The 15,873-nt window shown below is 43.3% G+C and overlaps 1 protein-coding gene across 1 annotated transcript in view; it reads right to left on the bottom strand.

Moving 5' to 3' along the window:
- LOC308317005 (protein crumbs homolog 2-like) overlaps positions 1 to 15,873 on the bottom strand; it is a gene marked incomplete at both ends in the record, with an annotated part of 37,618 nt that overhangs the window by 20,188 nt on the left and 1,557 nt on the right. The window contains 4 exon segments of the mRNA XM_080765795.1: positions 30 to 169; positions 890 to 1,085; positions 2,700 to 3,036; positions 3,582 to 3,964. Of these exon segments, the coding sequence (XP_080621921.1) occupies positions 30 to 169; positions 890 to 1,085; positions 2,700 to 3,036; positions 3,582 to 3,964 (1,056 nt within the window).

Below are 15,873 nucleotides of genomic sequence, written 5' to 3'. Positions count from 1 at the left end.
GTTGTGTTGTGTACCGTACTATACCGTACCTGGCCAGCAGAGGCAGCCATACTGGTTGACGCCCTCCAGACAGGTGGCTCCGTTCTGGCACGGGTCAGAGAAACACTCTGGGATGTCCTCCTCACAGTGGTCCCCCACGAAGCCTGTACCCTCGCACTGACACTCATAGCTGAGGGACACAAGGGACACATTTTAGGTACGAAGCCTGTCCCCTCGCACTGACACTCATAGCTGAGGGACACAAGGGACACATTTTAGGTACGAAGCCTGTCCCCTCGCACTGACACTCATAGCTGAGGGACACAAGGGACACATTTTAGGTACGAAGCCTGTCCCCTCGCACTGACACTCATAGCTGAGGGACACAAGGCACACATTTAAGGTATGGAGCCTGTCCCCTCGCACTGACACTCATAGCTGAGGGACACAAGGCACACATTTTAGGTACGAAGCCTGTCCCCTCGCACTGACACTCATAGCTGAGGGACACAAGGGACACATTTTAGGTATGAAGCCTGTCCCCTCGCACTGACACTCATAGCTGAGGGACACAAGGGACACAGAACAGACACAGCTGCTTAGTAGAGTCCGAGACCCGCCAACCACCTCCGCTTTACTTCCCACAAGTCGGCATGAGTTCAAGTGCACGGCTATGGATTTTTTTTTGCTAGTTTGACACGTCACATGCTATACTTAAATCAGAAGATTTTGAAAAATTTGCCTGCATAGGCAGGGTTGTTAATAATTGGTACCCCAACTTTCAGCAGGTGTCACAGATTCTCCTAGAGGAAAAGTTAATTTCAACCAATGTGAGATGTGTTACTAGACACCTATTAGTGTCTAAAGGTGCGTGCGTGTGTGCGTGCGTGCGTGCGCGTCCCCCACCCACCTGTTGATCAGGTCGACGCAGCGGCCCTCGTTCAGGCAGGGGCCGCTGGCGCACTCATCGATGTTGACCTCACAGTCCAGACCCTGGAAGCCCTGGACACACTCACAGGTGTACATGCCCACGTGGTCCCTGCAGGTGGCGCCATTCTGGCAGGGCTGGACCTCGCACTCATCAATCTCCACCTCACAGTTCCTCCCTTCATGAGAGAGAGAGAGAGAGAGAGAGAGAGAGAGAGAACCACATGTTGTTGGCAGAGAACCAAGTAATGATGAGCTTCCACAACCAATGTAATAGTCTATAATAATAATAAGAATATAATATGTATATATATATTATATAATAACTATAACTATAACTATATATAAATAAATAAATAAATATAATAAATTAATTAATATTATATTAACTAATAACTATAATAATGTATTAGTGCACACGCACGAACGCTTGCACGCACACACACACGCACACGTCGCTTCACGGCACGTTGTGAGCTTGCAGATGGGCTATTTTCCCCAGTTTGGGTCCCGGGCTGGGGGCAAACGTCTAATTTTAGTGGTTTAGGAACCTCGTCCTCAACCACTGCTCTAACGCCTTCCCCCGAACATGCTGTAGAGGGCGATGTTGTGACACAGGAGCTTGTCATTATTCCCAAGCCAAAATACAGAGGTTGTTGTGACTGACTGGGGGAAATGTAAATAGTTCTATTCTCTTCTCTTCGTGCTGAAAGAGAAAACAAACATTCTTCCTAGCTTTAACTGCACCCTCTAGCACTTCTTTGTCTTGCATGATCGTTATACCATCTATTGTTATTAGGGTAGTTTGGTTCCTTTAACCCCTCAATGACCCCATTGCACTACTTGCACACTATTGGTTGTTTTTGTTACCATAGCGATCTAGTACAGTGGGTCCCAAAGTTATTGGGGGGGGGGGGGGGGGGGGTTGTCCCCCAGCTGATTAGCTTAGCAACAGTAAACAAACACAGAGTACCCTAAAGCGTATACAGCATATTCTGAACATTTGTTCTACAGTTGCAATTTAAATATATATATTTTTTAATGCCAAATAGCAGCGAATAGCCAATCTACAAGGCTCATGGTGCGTGGCGTTGTGAGCTTAATTGCAGTTCAGCTATTTTCACAATATTTATCTGTGGAACTAAATGTAATGTCTTTCAACTCCTACAATTCCATGTGCTTGTTGTCAGTTTACCAAGTCGCCACAGCGAAAACTCTTCATCAATGTCTTCATCGCTAACATGCTGTCTTCATCAGTGTAGTATGTCAAACTCACAGATGTATAGGCCTACCATTTCAGGAATTGTTTACTAATTTACATTGTTTCGGTACTTTGGTACCGGTACTTTTAGCATTCTTACTTTCTCTAATGTTAACAACTATCCTCTCTCTCTCTCTCTCTCTCTCTCAATTCAATGCAATTTAAATTAAGGTGATAATAAAAAATAAAAATCGTGGCGAGTTGGTAAACTGGCGAGTTCTCCGGATATACCGGGGGGGTTCCCACTAGTTCAGATATGATTATTTTGGCTGGTCGAGATTGGGATAGACCCCAGACTGTTTTCTGTTTCTATATCAGTGGTGTTCAAAGCTTTTCTCTGGAACTACATATTTTCTGATGGAGGTCTGCGGCAAATTCAGATAATTCTGGGGGTCCTTGACATGAAAATGTTTGAGAGAACGACTGACACAGAAAACATAGGGTTTTTCAAAAAACTTTCAGGATTTAGAAGATTTCTTTTTAGAATCGTCCTTGGGTCTAAATATGACGTTGAACTCTCCTCTCTCTCTACCTGTGAATCCTTTCACACAGTCACAGCCGTAGGTGTCCACCTGGTCCTCCACGCACGTGCCGTTGTTGCGACAGGGCTGCGAGGCGCACTCGTTGATGTCCAGGTCGCAGTGGGAGCCCTGGAAGCCCGGCACACAGAAACAGCGGTAGCCGTCGACCAGGTCCTGGCAGATGGCTCCGTTGCGGCAGGGCGCCGAGAGGCACTCGTCGGCGTCCTCCTCGCAGTGCCATCCCTCGTAGCCGGTGGGACAGAGACACCGGTACCCGACGTCTGGCACGTCCTCGCAGGCCGCGCCGTTCCGGCACGGATCCTCGGAGGAGCACGTGGTGGTGTTCTCCTATGGTGTTCATTTTTGGACGGCAAGTTATTAATTCGTTTTTTTTGGTCATAGTAGTTTTTTTGAATACAATTCTGTTTTTGGTCATATTTTAGTGATCTGATTTTAGTGTTTAGTCTAGTTTTAGTTGGCTAAATATCGTAAGATCTTAGTCCACTAACTCTTCAGTTGGTTTAGTCGACTGAAATGTATTTTGGAGGGCCTTGATGGCGTCGTAATGACTGATTTTAAACTTGCTGTAAATAGCAGATCTACAAGCTCACATTGCGACGTGTTGTGAGCTTGTAGATCTGCTATTTTCAGCATGCAACCAAGCTAAAATGACGTTTAGTTCTACTGGATCTCTTCTCCACAAGCCTCTCCTGAACATTTTAGTCTAGTCCTTATTTGTTGACGAAATTGTCAATAGAATTAGTCTAAAACTCTAGTTTTAGTCATCGTAGCTTGGTTTTCATTTAGCTCTTATTTAGTCATCGTCAATGAAAAACGTTAAGTCGACGAACACCTTTCGCCGTATAGTTTTAATCGACGGAATCAACACTAACCTGGCAGTGCTCGCCGCCCGAGCCGAGCGGGCAGTGGCACGAGTAGCCGTTAACGGCGTTGACGCAGTGCGTCCGCAGTGCGCCCTCGCACGGGTTGCTACGGCACTCGTCCACGTCCTGGGTGCAGTTGGCGCCCGCGAGGCCCTCGGGACAGTGGCAGGTGTACTCGGGCGTTCCCAGGGTGCTGGTGCAGTTGGTGCAGGGCGCCAGGATGCAGGGGTCGTAGAGTTGGTCGCAGTGGGTGCCCATGTACCAGACGTCACCGGGGCTTCCTTTGGGGCACAGGCACACGTAGGCGCCCATGTGGTCCTCCAGACAGGAGGCGCCGTTACTACACGGCGATGACAGACAGCTGTCTGCGGCGGCCACCGTGCACAGCAGCCCTGGAGAGAGAGAGAGAGAGAGAGCAGCACAATTGGTTAATTTAAACTTAAGACCATCGCCAGTTATTTATTATTATTTTTTTCATTTAGTTTCAGTCACATTTTAGTCACCTGGATCGTATAATTTTGGTGGGCCATCGTAATGACTGTTTTTACTCTTGCTGAAAATAGCCGATTTACAAGTTCACAACGCGTCAGGCTTGTAGATCGGCTATTTTCAGCATGCAACTTATTGTAAAATGACTTACAGTGAATCTCTTGAGCACTAGTCCCTTCCTAACATTTTAGTCTAGTTTTTATTTGTTGACGAAATTGTCAGTATACTTAGTTTTAGTCACCATAGCATAGTTTTCATTTAGTTTCCATCAGTGGAAAAAGGTAGTCGAAGTAACATGGGAAGTTCCTTTACAAAAAAATTCCTTTACACCCAAAATATGGGTGTAAATAAACAGCTTAGTGAACCGGGCCCACTCCACAGTACCAGCCAGGTGGCTACAGGGGAGGGTCGCTGGACATGACCGCAAACAAAAATAGTACCACGATATACGGTAAACCCTGTGGCTTATACACACTGCCCAGCACTGTCTGTAACCTCTGACCCTTCCTCTCCTTTTGTCTTTAGAAGTATTTAGAAAGCAATCTGGTAATGAAGAGTAAAAAGCCGCCGACTTCTCTCCAGACTTAAAGATGAGAGCATATGGCGTGTGGAGTAAACGTATTACGCTCATTTAGCGGGAGCAGCTGTCACCTGGCTCGCTGGAGGACTATATCTATCGTCAATGAAAGTTCCACTTACACTCTGTGCCGAATACACCTCTGTTGTTGTTCTCTTTTCACTCTCTGTTCCAGCTCAAATAAAAAGGAATTTTTCCATATTATTATTGGGCGGGAACCCATTTTGGTGTTTTAAGCATTATGTTATGCTTTAGCTGTTGAGAAATAGCAGATCTACAAGCTCATAGCGCGGCACCGAGTGCCGCGCTATGAACTTGTAGGTCTGCTATTTTTGAAAAATCGTGAAAATGTGGCGCAAACCTTTGAATATTATATTCTTTCAGAGTGAACGTTTTTAACTCAAATCTTTGCTTCTGGGGGCTGTGACTGGAACGACATATTTTCAGATGGGGGTCGGTGGCCAAATACAGTACATATAATTTTTGGGGATCTTGAATATAGGTATTTCAGAAAACTGTCAGGATTTAGAAGCCATTTTTTAATGGCTTTAATTTTTATCGTCCTCAGGTCTAAATGGGTTAAGAGTTAAGACAGCTTGAGTTAATTGAGTCCATTAACACCCATAGCCAGGCCAAACCAGCAAAGAAGTCTGTCTGGCCCCCCAAGGACAGGTCAGCCTCTGAACAAACAAATTCAAGTATGCTCATTTATCATTCTTTGGTTACATTATTCTTTCACGTATACGTTGATAGGGCAATAGTTGTGACCTCCATGTATTGAACTAACGTAACTAGTCATACACCTGCTTGGCTGGGACTAAAACCTTCTCTCCCATGACTTTCCTCTTAGACATGACATTTTTCCAACCCATGCTAAATTCAATGGAAGTAGACATGTATTGATACAATTATTTCCATCTCCATTCCAATTGCGATACCCATAACTTGCGGTATCGGTCCGACAACAGTGTGTAATTAAAACTCAAAGAAGTTGGTTGGGTCCAGGAACTCTCTGGATTCCTTGAGGGGTTCTAAATAGACCCTTACCAGTCTGTAAATCTGAGTGTTATGGTGGTCCTTGAAATTAAAAACGTTTGCGAACCACAAATCTAGGAATAAATAAATAAAAGATTCCATAATTAATTGTGTCAGCTACAAGTTAGTAAACTAAACTACCGGTAACTAAACTAATGTAAATAGTACACTAAGAGTAAACAGTTCTGCAACAACTGAAACGATAAAAAATATGAGAATATGTGAATTAAATATCATCATGTGATCAATTATGTGGTATCGGAATGCTTTTCCGATGGTGTCAGAACAACTGTGATGTAAAGAGAATGTAAATGTAATGTAATGTAAATGTAAGAGATTTGTGGTTGTCAATATCATTTAGCATAATAGCGTCGCAGTCCCGCCCCCTTTCAGAACGGCAAGTGGCCCAGGAAATAATTCCCCATTCATTTTCCCCAAATAGGCTTTTCAAAAAGTATTTATTTAAAGCCAATTCGGCTCGTGACAAATCATGACAATAAACACAATGTTTTGGGCTGATTAGTAAGAAGAAAAACAAAACAAAAAGTGTTGTACCCTGCCTTTTTCTTCTCTTCTTTCTAGTTATTTGTTCGGCCCAAAACATTGTGTTTATTGTCATGCTTTGTCACGAGCCGAGTTGGCTTTGTCCGCGGCGTAAACGTCTTTAAATAAATACTTTTTGAAAAGCCTATATGGGGAAAATGAACAGGAAATTATTTCCTGGGCCACTGGTCATTCCCAAAGGGGTCAGGACTGTGACGCTCTATAGGCATTCTGCAAATGGATAGTGCTAGGATGCTTTGTGTCCAGGTGGCTCAGTCGGTATAGAGCATTCGCCTTTCGACCACAGCGTCATGGGTTCGATCCCGGGCACCGCCAAGGCTTGAAATCGATGGTAGCTGATGGTAGGTGTTGTGGCGTTGCGCTCCACCTCAGCCTTCCATCTCTCAGAGGTCTAGCGCATTGAAACAGGGATAGACTCCCGCACCCTGGCCGATACAGACAATAAGCCTCTCTGACTTACTACCACTAGTGCTAGGATTAGGTCTTCCACTACGCCCCATGTGGCACAATGGGTAGAGCATATGGCACTGCCACTGGTTAGGGGATTTATTCAATCTGGAGACACCCCCAGGCCAACATGATATTCATCGCTCATGGTAGCGAAGGGTGTTTTGGTTTGAACAAACAGCATCTATATTTATTTTTTTCCAGACAGCCAGCAATGGGTAAAACGCTCCCCACATTTTTTTTGTGTCTGTGACACATCTAGGGGCCGCAATTTGCATTCAAAGATTTTCCTAGAAGCTTTGTCATTGGTCGATTTGCCTGTCTACTTCCTGATTGCTTAGTCATTGCGACCAGGTTTTTTTTTAGGGGGGACACGCAACAGGCCAACAGCAAGCACACCAAGGCCCTGCCCCCGCTCGATCATGATTGGCTGGAGGCCTCTATCCTGATCCCAAAAAACGAAACCTACGTTTTTTTTACACCAGGGGTTAACTGGGGACAGGGAGGAACTCCTTATATGGTGAGCACACTCTATAGTAGGGAGGAATATCACAACAAAACAAAAAGAATAAGTGATATTTGCATTAAGTGAAATCACTGAATAGACCTTAACAAAGAAATCCTACCAAACCACCAGGCAAATATTTGCTATACATACACTTTTTAGTCTGCTCTGAACGAATGCTCTGCCGAAACGCGTCAGCGTTCGCAAATAAACATGAGAAATCACATCTAAGCCAGTCTTGCATCTATTATTTTGGAGTGACACTTTTTTCCCTTTAGTTGGTTTATGAGTTAAGTTATTTTCAAAGCTGAGCACCCACTGCCTCAACCAATTAAGGGCAGTTTCCAGAGGAAGCAACGCACCTGCTTTTCTTTCTTTATTGCTATACATAGCAAAGCGTTGCAACGCATTGGTTAAGTGGCAAGTGGTTAATGTATGATTTCTAATCTAAATTAAAATCACCAAAGTAACTAGTAACTAAAGTTTTCAAATAATTGTAGTGAAGTAAAAGTACAAATGTTGGCTCTGAGATGTAGTGGAGTAGAAGTAAAAGTAGGCTACTGGAAATTGGAAATACTCAAGTAAAGTACAAATACATCAAAAAAGTACAGTACTTAAGTAAAAGTACTTAGTTACTTTCCACCACCATATTGTTTCCCCATCACTCACAGCACACGGATCTATGGCCTCTCCTGCATGCATGTATGCTGTGTAAGTCTGAGTCACCATAACCATGTGCTATGCAGCATTCTGCCTTTTCTCACGTCCTTATCTGACGTCACGCCAAAGCCTGCCAGCTCCCATCAGGCTGTGGTCAAACACAGTGCATGTCATATTAACACCGTCGTCCTGCTTTCTCTCATTCAGCGCATCCTGGGGCAAGGCGCTGGCACTGTCTCCTCTGCTTTCAATTGTATGCATGGGAGCAAAGTAAGTAAAAGTATCAATCAATAGGCTATACCACAATGTAAAAAAATACTCAAAAACAGTGGTTTTCTAACTTTTTCATGTCAAGGACCCCCAAATTGACATCCATTAGCCCGCGGACCCCCTATTAGAAAATATATGCCAAGGACCCCCCATAAGAGAAGATTTGTAAGGCTCTAGCTGTGATTCTCAAACATTTTCATTTAAAGGACCCCATGCAGGTTTGACCTGAATTACTGTAGGCTATACGGACCCCGCATTTAATTGCATTTATATCTCTGGGACCCCAATGTATTATTGTCAAATCAAAGTTAATTTAACTCTGAGACTGTACAAATGGAACCCATAAGGGTCCATATGGTTCCTAATTATCGTTTAGCTGGGGGACCCCTTGGATCTCCCTCAAAGGAGTCAAAGTTACCCAAGGTATTGGCATAGAAATATACCTAAAGTGCCCATAGTAAAAGTACTCATTATGCAGAATATCCCATTTCAGAGGTTACAAATGCAGCCTAGTATAACAAATCTTTTGAAAATTGCAGATCTACAACCTCACACGCGTTGTGAGCTTGTAGTTCGACAAAGTCGTATATAACTAAAGTTTTCAAATAAATGTAGTAATGTAGTAAAAGTACAATATTTGGATCTGAGATGTATGGAGTAGAAATGAAATGATTTGAATTTCGAAATTTGAACTACTCCAGTGAAGTAAAAAATACTTCACTGGAGATTGGAACTTCAAAATTGTAGTTAGTTAGTACTTAGTTAAACACACCACTGTATGTTTTAATTCAAATGTGTCAATCCATTCTGAACGGGAACCCCTTTTGGTGTTAAGCATTATGTTATGCTTTATCTGTTAAAAAATAGCAGATCTAAGCTTGTAGGTCTGCCATTGTGAACAATAGGAACATATTCTTTCACAGTGAACGTTTTTAACACAACTATTCGCTTCTGAGGGGGTCCCTGGAACAACATATTTTCAGATGGGGGTCCGCGGCCAAATACAGATAATTCTGGGGGTCCCTGACGTGAAAAAGGTTGAGCCTTGAACCCGACATAGAAACAAAGGTTTATCAGAAAACTGTCATGTCTAAATGTGTTGAGAGCACATCTCTCCAACATGCATGATGAACTCGAGGAAGGAGAATATGTTTGTACAGCACCCACACACACACACACATTACTGTAAGTACGTACATTACAAACTGGGGAGCTTTTCATGAAGCTTGCACTCCTCGTGTAACTACAAGACTTTGCGTACCATCTTCACCAGAATACTGATAATGAGTGAATGAGTGACGAATGAATCATGACTCAGTTAAGCCTGTGCAGGGCTGGATGGCATGACAATGGCTGTGTTGTTGGCGTGAGTCATCATGGCCAGTGACCCTGCTATGTAAGCATATACAGTATGTGTGTGTGTGTGTGTGTGTGTGTGTGTGTGTGTGTGTGTGTGTGTGTGTGTGTGTGTGTGTAACTGTGTGTGTGTGTGTGTGTGTGTGTGTGTGTGTGTGTGTGTGTGTGTGTGTGTGTGTGTGTGTGTGTGTGTGTGTGTGTGTGTGTGTGTGCGCGCACGTGTGTGTGCGACACATTCTAAACAACACACATTCAGTCAGTGGTTCTCAAACATTTTTCACGTCAAGGACCCTCAGATTGATATGTATTTTGCCACGCACCCCATCTGAAAATATTTGATCATTCTTTTATGCCAGGTACCCCCACACAATGCCGTCGTTGTGTCACTTGAAAATAGCCGATCTACAAGCTCACAACGCGTCGCAGCTTGTAGATCGGCTATTTTCAGCATGCAACCAATTGCAAAATGATTTACACTGGATTTCTTGTCCATTAGTCCCTTCCTAATATTTTAGTTTAGTTTTTATTTGTTGACAAATATGACATGACAAATCAACAGTATATTTAGTCATAATTTTAGTCATCATGGCTTAGTTTATATTTCGTTTTTGTCAGCGAAAAAAGGTAGTCGACGAAAACAACACTGCTTCAGACCCCATGCACTAGCTGTTCATGACTTTCAGGAACAACTTTATTGTCACATCACAGTCTTAAAAAGTGGGTGAAAATGTATTTTTTTTAAAGGTTTTTGTGCATATACTGTATGTAAGAATATCAAGGCAGGAAAGAAGAACAAAAGATATCAGGGTTTCAGATAATTTAGAAGCTTGTTTCACAAACAGCGCAGCCGTTGGGTTTCTCTCGTTTATTTCCAGCCATGAAGCGTGTCTCCATATCAACAGTACTTCCCCCCTATTCAGTGGAACCCTTAACTAAGTTAGAACAAACCGTTGAACAAATTGTTGATATACTGGAAGTCTTCAAGTAAGCTTTGCCATTTTGTCAGCTTCATTAAAAGAACATAGTTTTTTTTGTTTGTTTTCTTTACTTTTCTGAAGAAAGGCATATTGCTTGTTTTTCATTGGTCACCTTGGTGATGACCCACGCATGCTTGTCCTTGGCACGATTAAATCCAACTATTTGCTGTCTGACTCACTACGTCTTGTTACCGAGAAATGCTGCTAAATACTGTTGCTTACTCATTGTCTGAGCTTTGCCAGGTGCTTCGGTGCAACTTTGAGCATAGCGTCCAGTCTTAAAGGAGAATTCCATGCTAGAAGGCTTTCTTACCTTTATTTGTAGTTGTTACGTCCCCACCAAAGAGGTCCAGGTGTTATTTTGTGCAAAAGTGCATTAATGGCTATTAGTATTTCTACTAATATAAGCCCTCAATGGTGGTTGGGTTTTTGTGCTAATTCGCTTATTTCCATCAAAATAAGTAGTAAAGTGTGCCGCTTGGGATAGACAGACACCACATAAGACAGGAAAGCCCAAAAACGCCACATCCGGTTTTAGCCCGGGGTAAGAATTTTCTATGGCTGCCAATGCAACTTTTTCCAATCCTTAATCACATACGGACAAACATCTATGCCGATAATATCTAACTTGCGGAGGTAGCGTGCCTTGTCCACGGGCAACAGATCTTTCAACGTATGGCATTGCAAATACGTTTGATAATCGCTACTCTGCGCAATATTGTTTTGGAAATGCCGCAAATTGCATTGCAGTGAACGAGAGCAAATCAAAACTTTCCCCGGGGGTGGTGACTCCGCCCTGAATACGCGCTGTGGTGTCAGTCTGTACTATTTACATTATGAAGAGAGGATATACAGTATACAAAAACATTTTTGAGCGATGGAAATAAGCGAATTAGCAACCCAATGCCCCATTCAATTCAATGCAATTCAATTAAATTCAATTAATTGAGGGCTTATGGTAGGGGAAATAGCCAATAATGTGCTTTTGCACCAAATAACACTTGGACCTCTTTGGTGGGGACGCAACAACTATACAAATAAAGGTATAAGAAAGCCTTTAAGGTGTGTACTATCATCAAGTGGCGGCCCGGGAGCCACATGTGGACCCAACCATCACTTAATGCAGCCCGCAGGTTAATATGAGAATACTGATATATTATTGATAATAGATTTGTATTATTATTACAAATCATACATTAACCACTTATATATACCATATATATATACTGTACACATTTTGGCCATTTGAAAATAGCCGATCTACAAAGCTCACAATGTGTCGCTGGGTGACACATTGGGAGCTTGGAGATCTGCAAGCTCTACAAGAGATCTACAAGCTTGTAGATCTGCAATTCTTTTTGAAAAATACGTAAATCTTTGAATATATATTCTTTCAGAGTGAACGTTTTAAAGTCAAATCTTTGCTTCTGGGGGAGGGTCCCTGCCTGAACAACATATTTTCCGATGAGGGTCCGCGGCCAAATACAGATAATTCTGGGGGTCCTTGACATGAAAAAGGTTGAGCACCACTGACATCGGTTTTTCAGAAAACTTTGGGGATTTAGAAGACATTATTTTAGAATCGTCCTCAGGTCTAAATGAATGGGTAAAAAATACATGTGGGTACACTTTTTCCACCACTACAACTGCACTACCTGAGTGCCTCCCCACCCAGCCAGAATGCTGCAGATAAGGAAGGGGGGGGGGGATGGATCTCTCCCCCTCCCCCCAGATCCATCCTTACCCACTCAAGCCCATTCTGACACATTCCAGTGTGCTGGTGTCACAGCCTAAGCGCCCATGTCATCAAACAGTTCATAGATCATGGTTATGACCACAGCCCAGAGGTGCTGATCTCTGGCACCAAGCCGTACCGCTCTCAGTCTCTCAACCCAACAATAACATTGAGCAGAGCCATGCTCTCTCTCTAGTCTAGTCTGTTCACTACGTCACTTCACAAAGAAAAAGGACTAAACCTGAGTTTGTTTTTTACACTGTGGTCCATCTTAACTATATTAATCTGGTACGAATGTCACGTGTGTTCTTAAATGAATTCAAATGATGTTACGGTTAAAATATGTTTTGCAATTCGTTACAAAACAAATAATTGCATGCTTGTTTCAAAAGTCCTCCTGATATTAATTGATCATAATAGGCAGATCACCCCCCCGATCTGCATTACTTCAAGAAAAGACAATGTTGCTTTGAGAATACGTGGTATAAAGACTCAATACAAACAAACCGTCGATATTCTGGGCAGGTCATAATAGACAAACAGGCGAACATCTGGCAAAGATAGCCAGTCTACAAGCTCAGAACACTGTGTTGTGGACTTGTAGATTGTCTATTTTCATTTGACATACAACAAAGTATATATAGGGTTGTTGTTGTCAACCGTTGTTGAGTTCCTATATTGTTTTAATATAGTGTGTTTTCATGTTTTATGTCTCCTAGCAGGTTGAGGGGGCTTAGGAGGTCAGAAGCTTACTGGAGATGTTGTCCAGAGGTGAAGACCGGAGAGATCTGAAGGGTGAGCTTATCTGTGTTGCCCAAAGAGGGAGGGAGAGGAGGCATTACAATGTAACATGTCCTCATTTCCTCCTCACCATGTTTGGTATTTGCCCAATAAACTATTTCATATCGTACTCTATGTTCTGCGAAATGCTCTAAAAATAGGAGGCATAGTCGGAGTTTGTCTCACATGAAATCCCCCACAAACTAAGTTACATAGTTCATGTTTGAATAATGTGTATATTTCATGAGACATTTGGAGCAAATACCGGTAAGCAACCTTTTCAGGAACCCCAGTATTCGTGGCCCACCCATTTGACCACTTAACCCGGCAGCCTTCACCTGGCCTAATGTTTATTTCAACCAATCAATCAATCAATCAATCAATCAATCAATCAATCAATCAATCAATCAACCAACCGTGTTGATTTGGCTTTTTAACTCCATTTGGGTGAAAAGGGGCCCTGGGTGGGGTAAGAAGAAATATACAGTTTGCCCCAAGTTTAAATGTCAAAAGAAAGTGAGGCGGCAGGGCTCATAGCATGGACGCTACAACACTATGAGTCACAGAGACGGGATGCCCCTGGCTCACACACAACTTCTGCTCATAGGAATTCTATTGAGTCGCCGCGGGAGACGGTCTGGATTGAGCTTTGTGCTAACTTTGTTGGTAGTCTAAAGGCTGCTCGGCAGGTGGCCAAGGAAAAAAAACACACACAAAAATGCACAAATCCACACAGCACATTAGTCACACTTGCACGTACAACAATGCCGAGTTGTGAAGACTTCCAGACATTTTGTGTCCGCTCGGTGTCATCTGCAGCCAGGAATTTGAATCAAGATCGTCTGACATGATGTGAACACTAGTAGTGAATCAACACAGTTCTCAAACGGCTTTAATTTTCAAGGAACCTCATAACTCCGAGTGTGCAAACACAACCAAAGGGACCTGTAATAAGGGTCCATTTGGAACCCTGAGGGGTCCCGCCGGGACCCCACTTTGAGAACCACCTATAGTTGTAGCCTACACACACTACATGATAACCACACAGTCCTAGCTAATAATAGTGAGTTGTTTTTCTCCCAAACCGTTGCGGTTTTAAAGTGCCAGGGCTCTCTCTCGTCGCCACACTTCTCAAGACCCCCGTCCCCCCCCACCCCCCCACCCCTCGCGCTCCCCCATTCAACGTTTAGACAAAACCCAGTGCAGCAGCCGGACTACTTGGCCCGTCACCATGGCGATGGCTAACAATGGCCCCCCTCGCATGTGATCACGCCCCAAGCCTTGCCTTCTGTCCCCGCCGCAATTTAACGAGGTTCAGGCGCTTCCCACAAATGAAGGTCGCGGGAAAAATGGGTCAACCAACCGGGCTTCATTAGGTGGGGTTTAAAATATCCCACACCCACACACACACCCACACCCACACACACACACACACACACACACACACACACACACACACTGCACAGCCATGTTTTATATGGGCTATAGTGGAGTTGTTAGCTACATCACAGACACACCAGTGAATCATCATAGTTACACAAGCCTATTAGAGATTAGACCCCCTGCACTGTCGTCATTTGTGAGCCGTTATGAATTAAACCATTATTAAGCACTCAAGCCAATTAAAGAGATGTGTGTGCGCTACAGATTATGCCAGATTATAGGTTTTTTTTAATAAATCTGGCTACTCATCCGAACCTAAACACAGTTCCAGTAATAATTAGACTATCACAGTGGTTCTCAAAGAGGGACGCTCAGAGTTCCTTAAGGTGGTTCTATATGGACCCTTACAGGTCTGTAACTCTGAGTGTAACCAAATGGACCCTTACAGGTCTGTAACTCTGAGTGTAACCAAATGGACCCTTACAGGTCTGTAACTCTGAGTGTAACCAAATGGACCCTTACGAGTCTGTAACTCTTGAGAGGTATGAAGGTCCATGAAATTAAAACATTTGAACTGGACTGTCGCATTCATTATTAGACTATGGGATCTTGTCTTCATTCAATGAATTAATTCCTAGTTATTGAAACTATTTTGAAATGAGCCATACAAAAACAGTCTCAGTCTCTATTATAGGACTGCATTCTGTGGTTTCTTAGATTTCTTAGCGTGAAATAAACCATTCATTTAGTATTATTAATGAAACTTTTGTGCGACACTCATGTCTGATGAAGTATAGTAGGGCATTCACTTATGGAAAACTAAAACATATGAGAAGTTGAGATATGGAGATACATGGTTTCCTCCCGACAGCGGCAGGGACGTGCACACATAGACATCAAAGGGGGCTTCAGCCCCTGCCCTTTGGCTTTTACCCGTCTGTAAAACAACTGCCCTTAAACCAGACCACGAATGCAGCATTTGCTATGGTGAAAGAAATGCAAATGCCACTCCTTTCCATGCCAGCAATGGCACATTCCCCCGAAATCTCCTGTACTTGAACACAGTATTTTGCGTTGAACAAATTTGTTTAGAAATCCATGTCGTTACACCATACATCTCCACTAGCTAAAGAGTGCTGGGTTGCGCACCGGAAATAGCTGATCTACAAGCTCTCAACGTGTCGCAGCTTGTAGCGAGCTTGTAGATCTGCTATTTTCACTATTTTTGTACAAAAGGGGTTTCAGCCCCTGCCCCTCTTAACACTCTCTGCACGTCCCTGGACAGCGGCAACGTGATGATGATGAACATGCACTGGAAGTTATCAGTCCTGTTAATGGTCTGTTTCAGCATGCAGCCTCCTCCTGAGTCCTACTCCTAACCATGAACACATGCATCTCCTCATTGCACCTTGCTCACTCACATGAGTCCTTACCATGGACAGTTGGACACATGCATCTCCTCATTGCACCTTGCTCACTTTCAACCTTTTTCATATCAAGACCCATTCTTTCTTTTCGGCATT

Source organism: Protomyctophum bolini (assembly GCF_963924005.1).
Source record: "Protomyctophum bolini genome assembly, chromosome: 6".
Classification (NCBI taxonomy): domain Eukaryota; kingdom Metazoa; phylum Chordata; class Actinopteri; order Myctophiformes; family Myctophidae; genus Protomyctophum; species Protomyctophum bolini.
The sequence above is the reverse complement of the archived record's forward strand: the minus strand, read 5'-3'. Positions and strand labels throughout refer to the sequence as shown.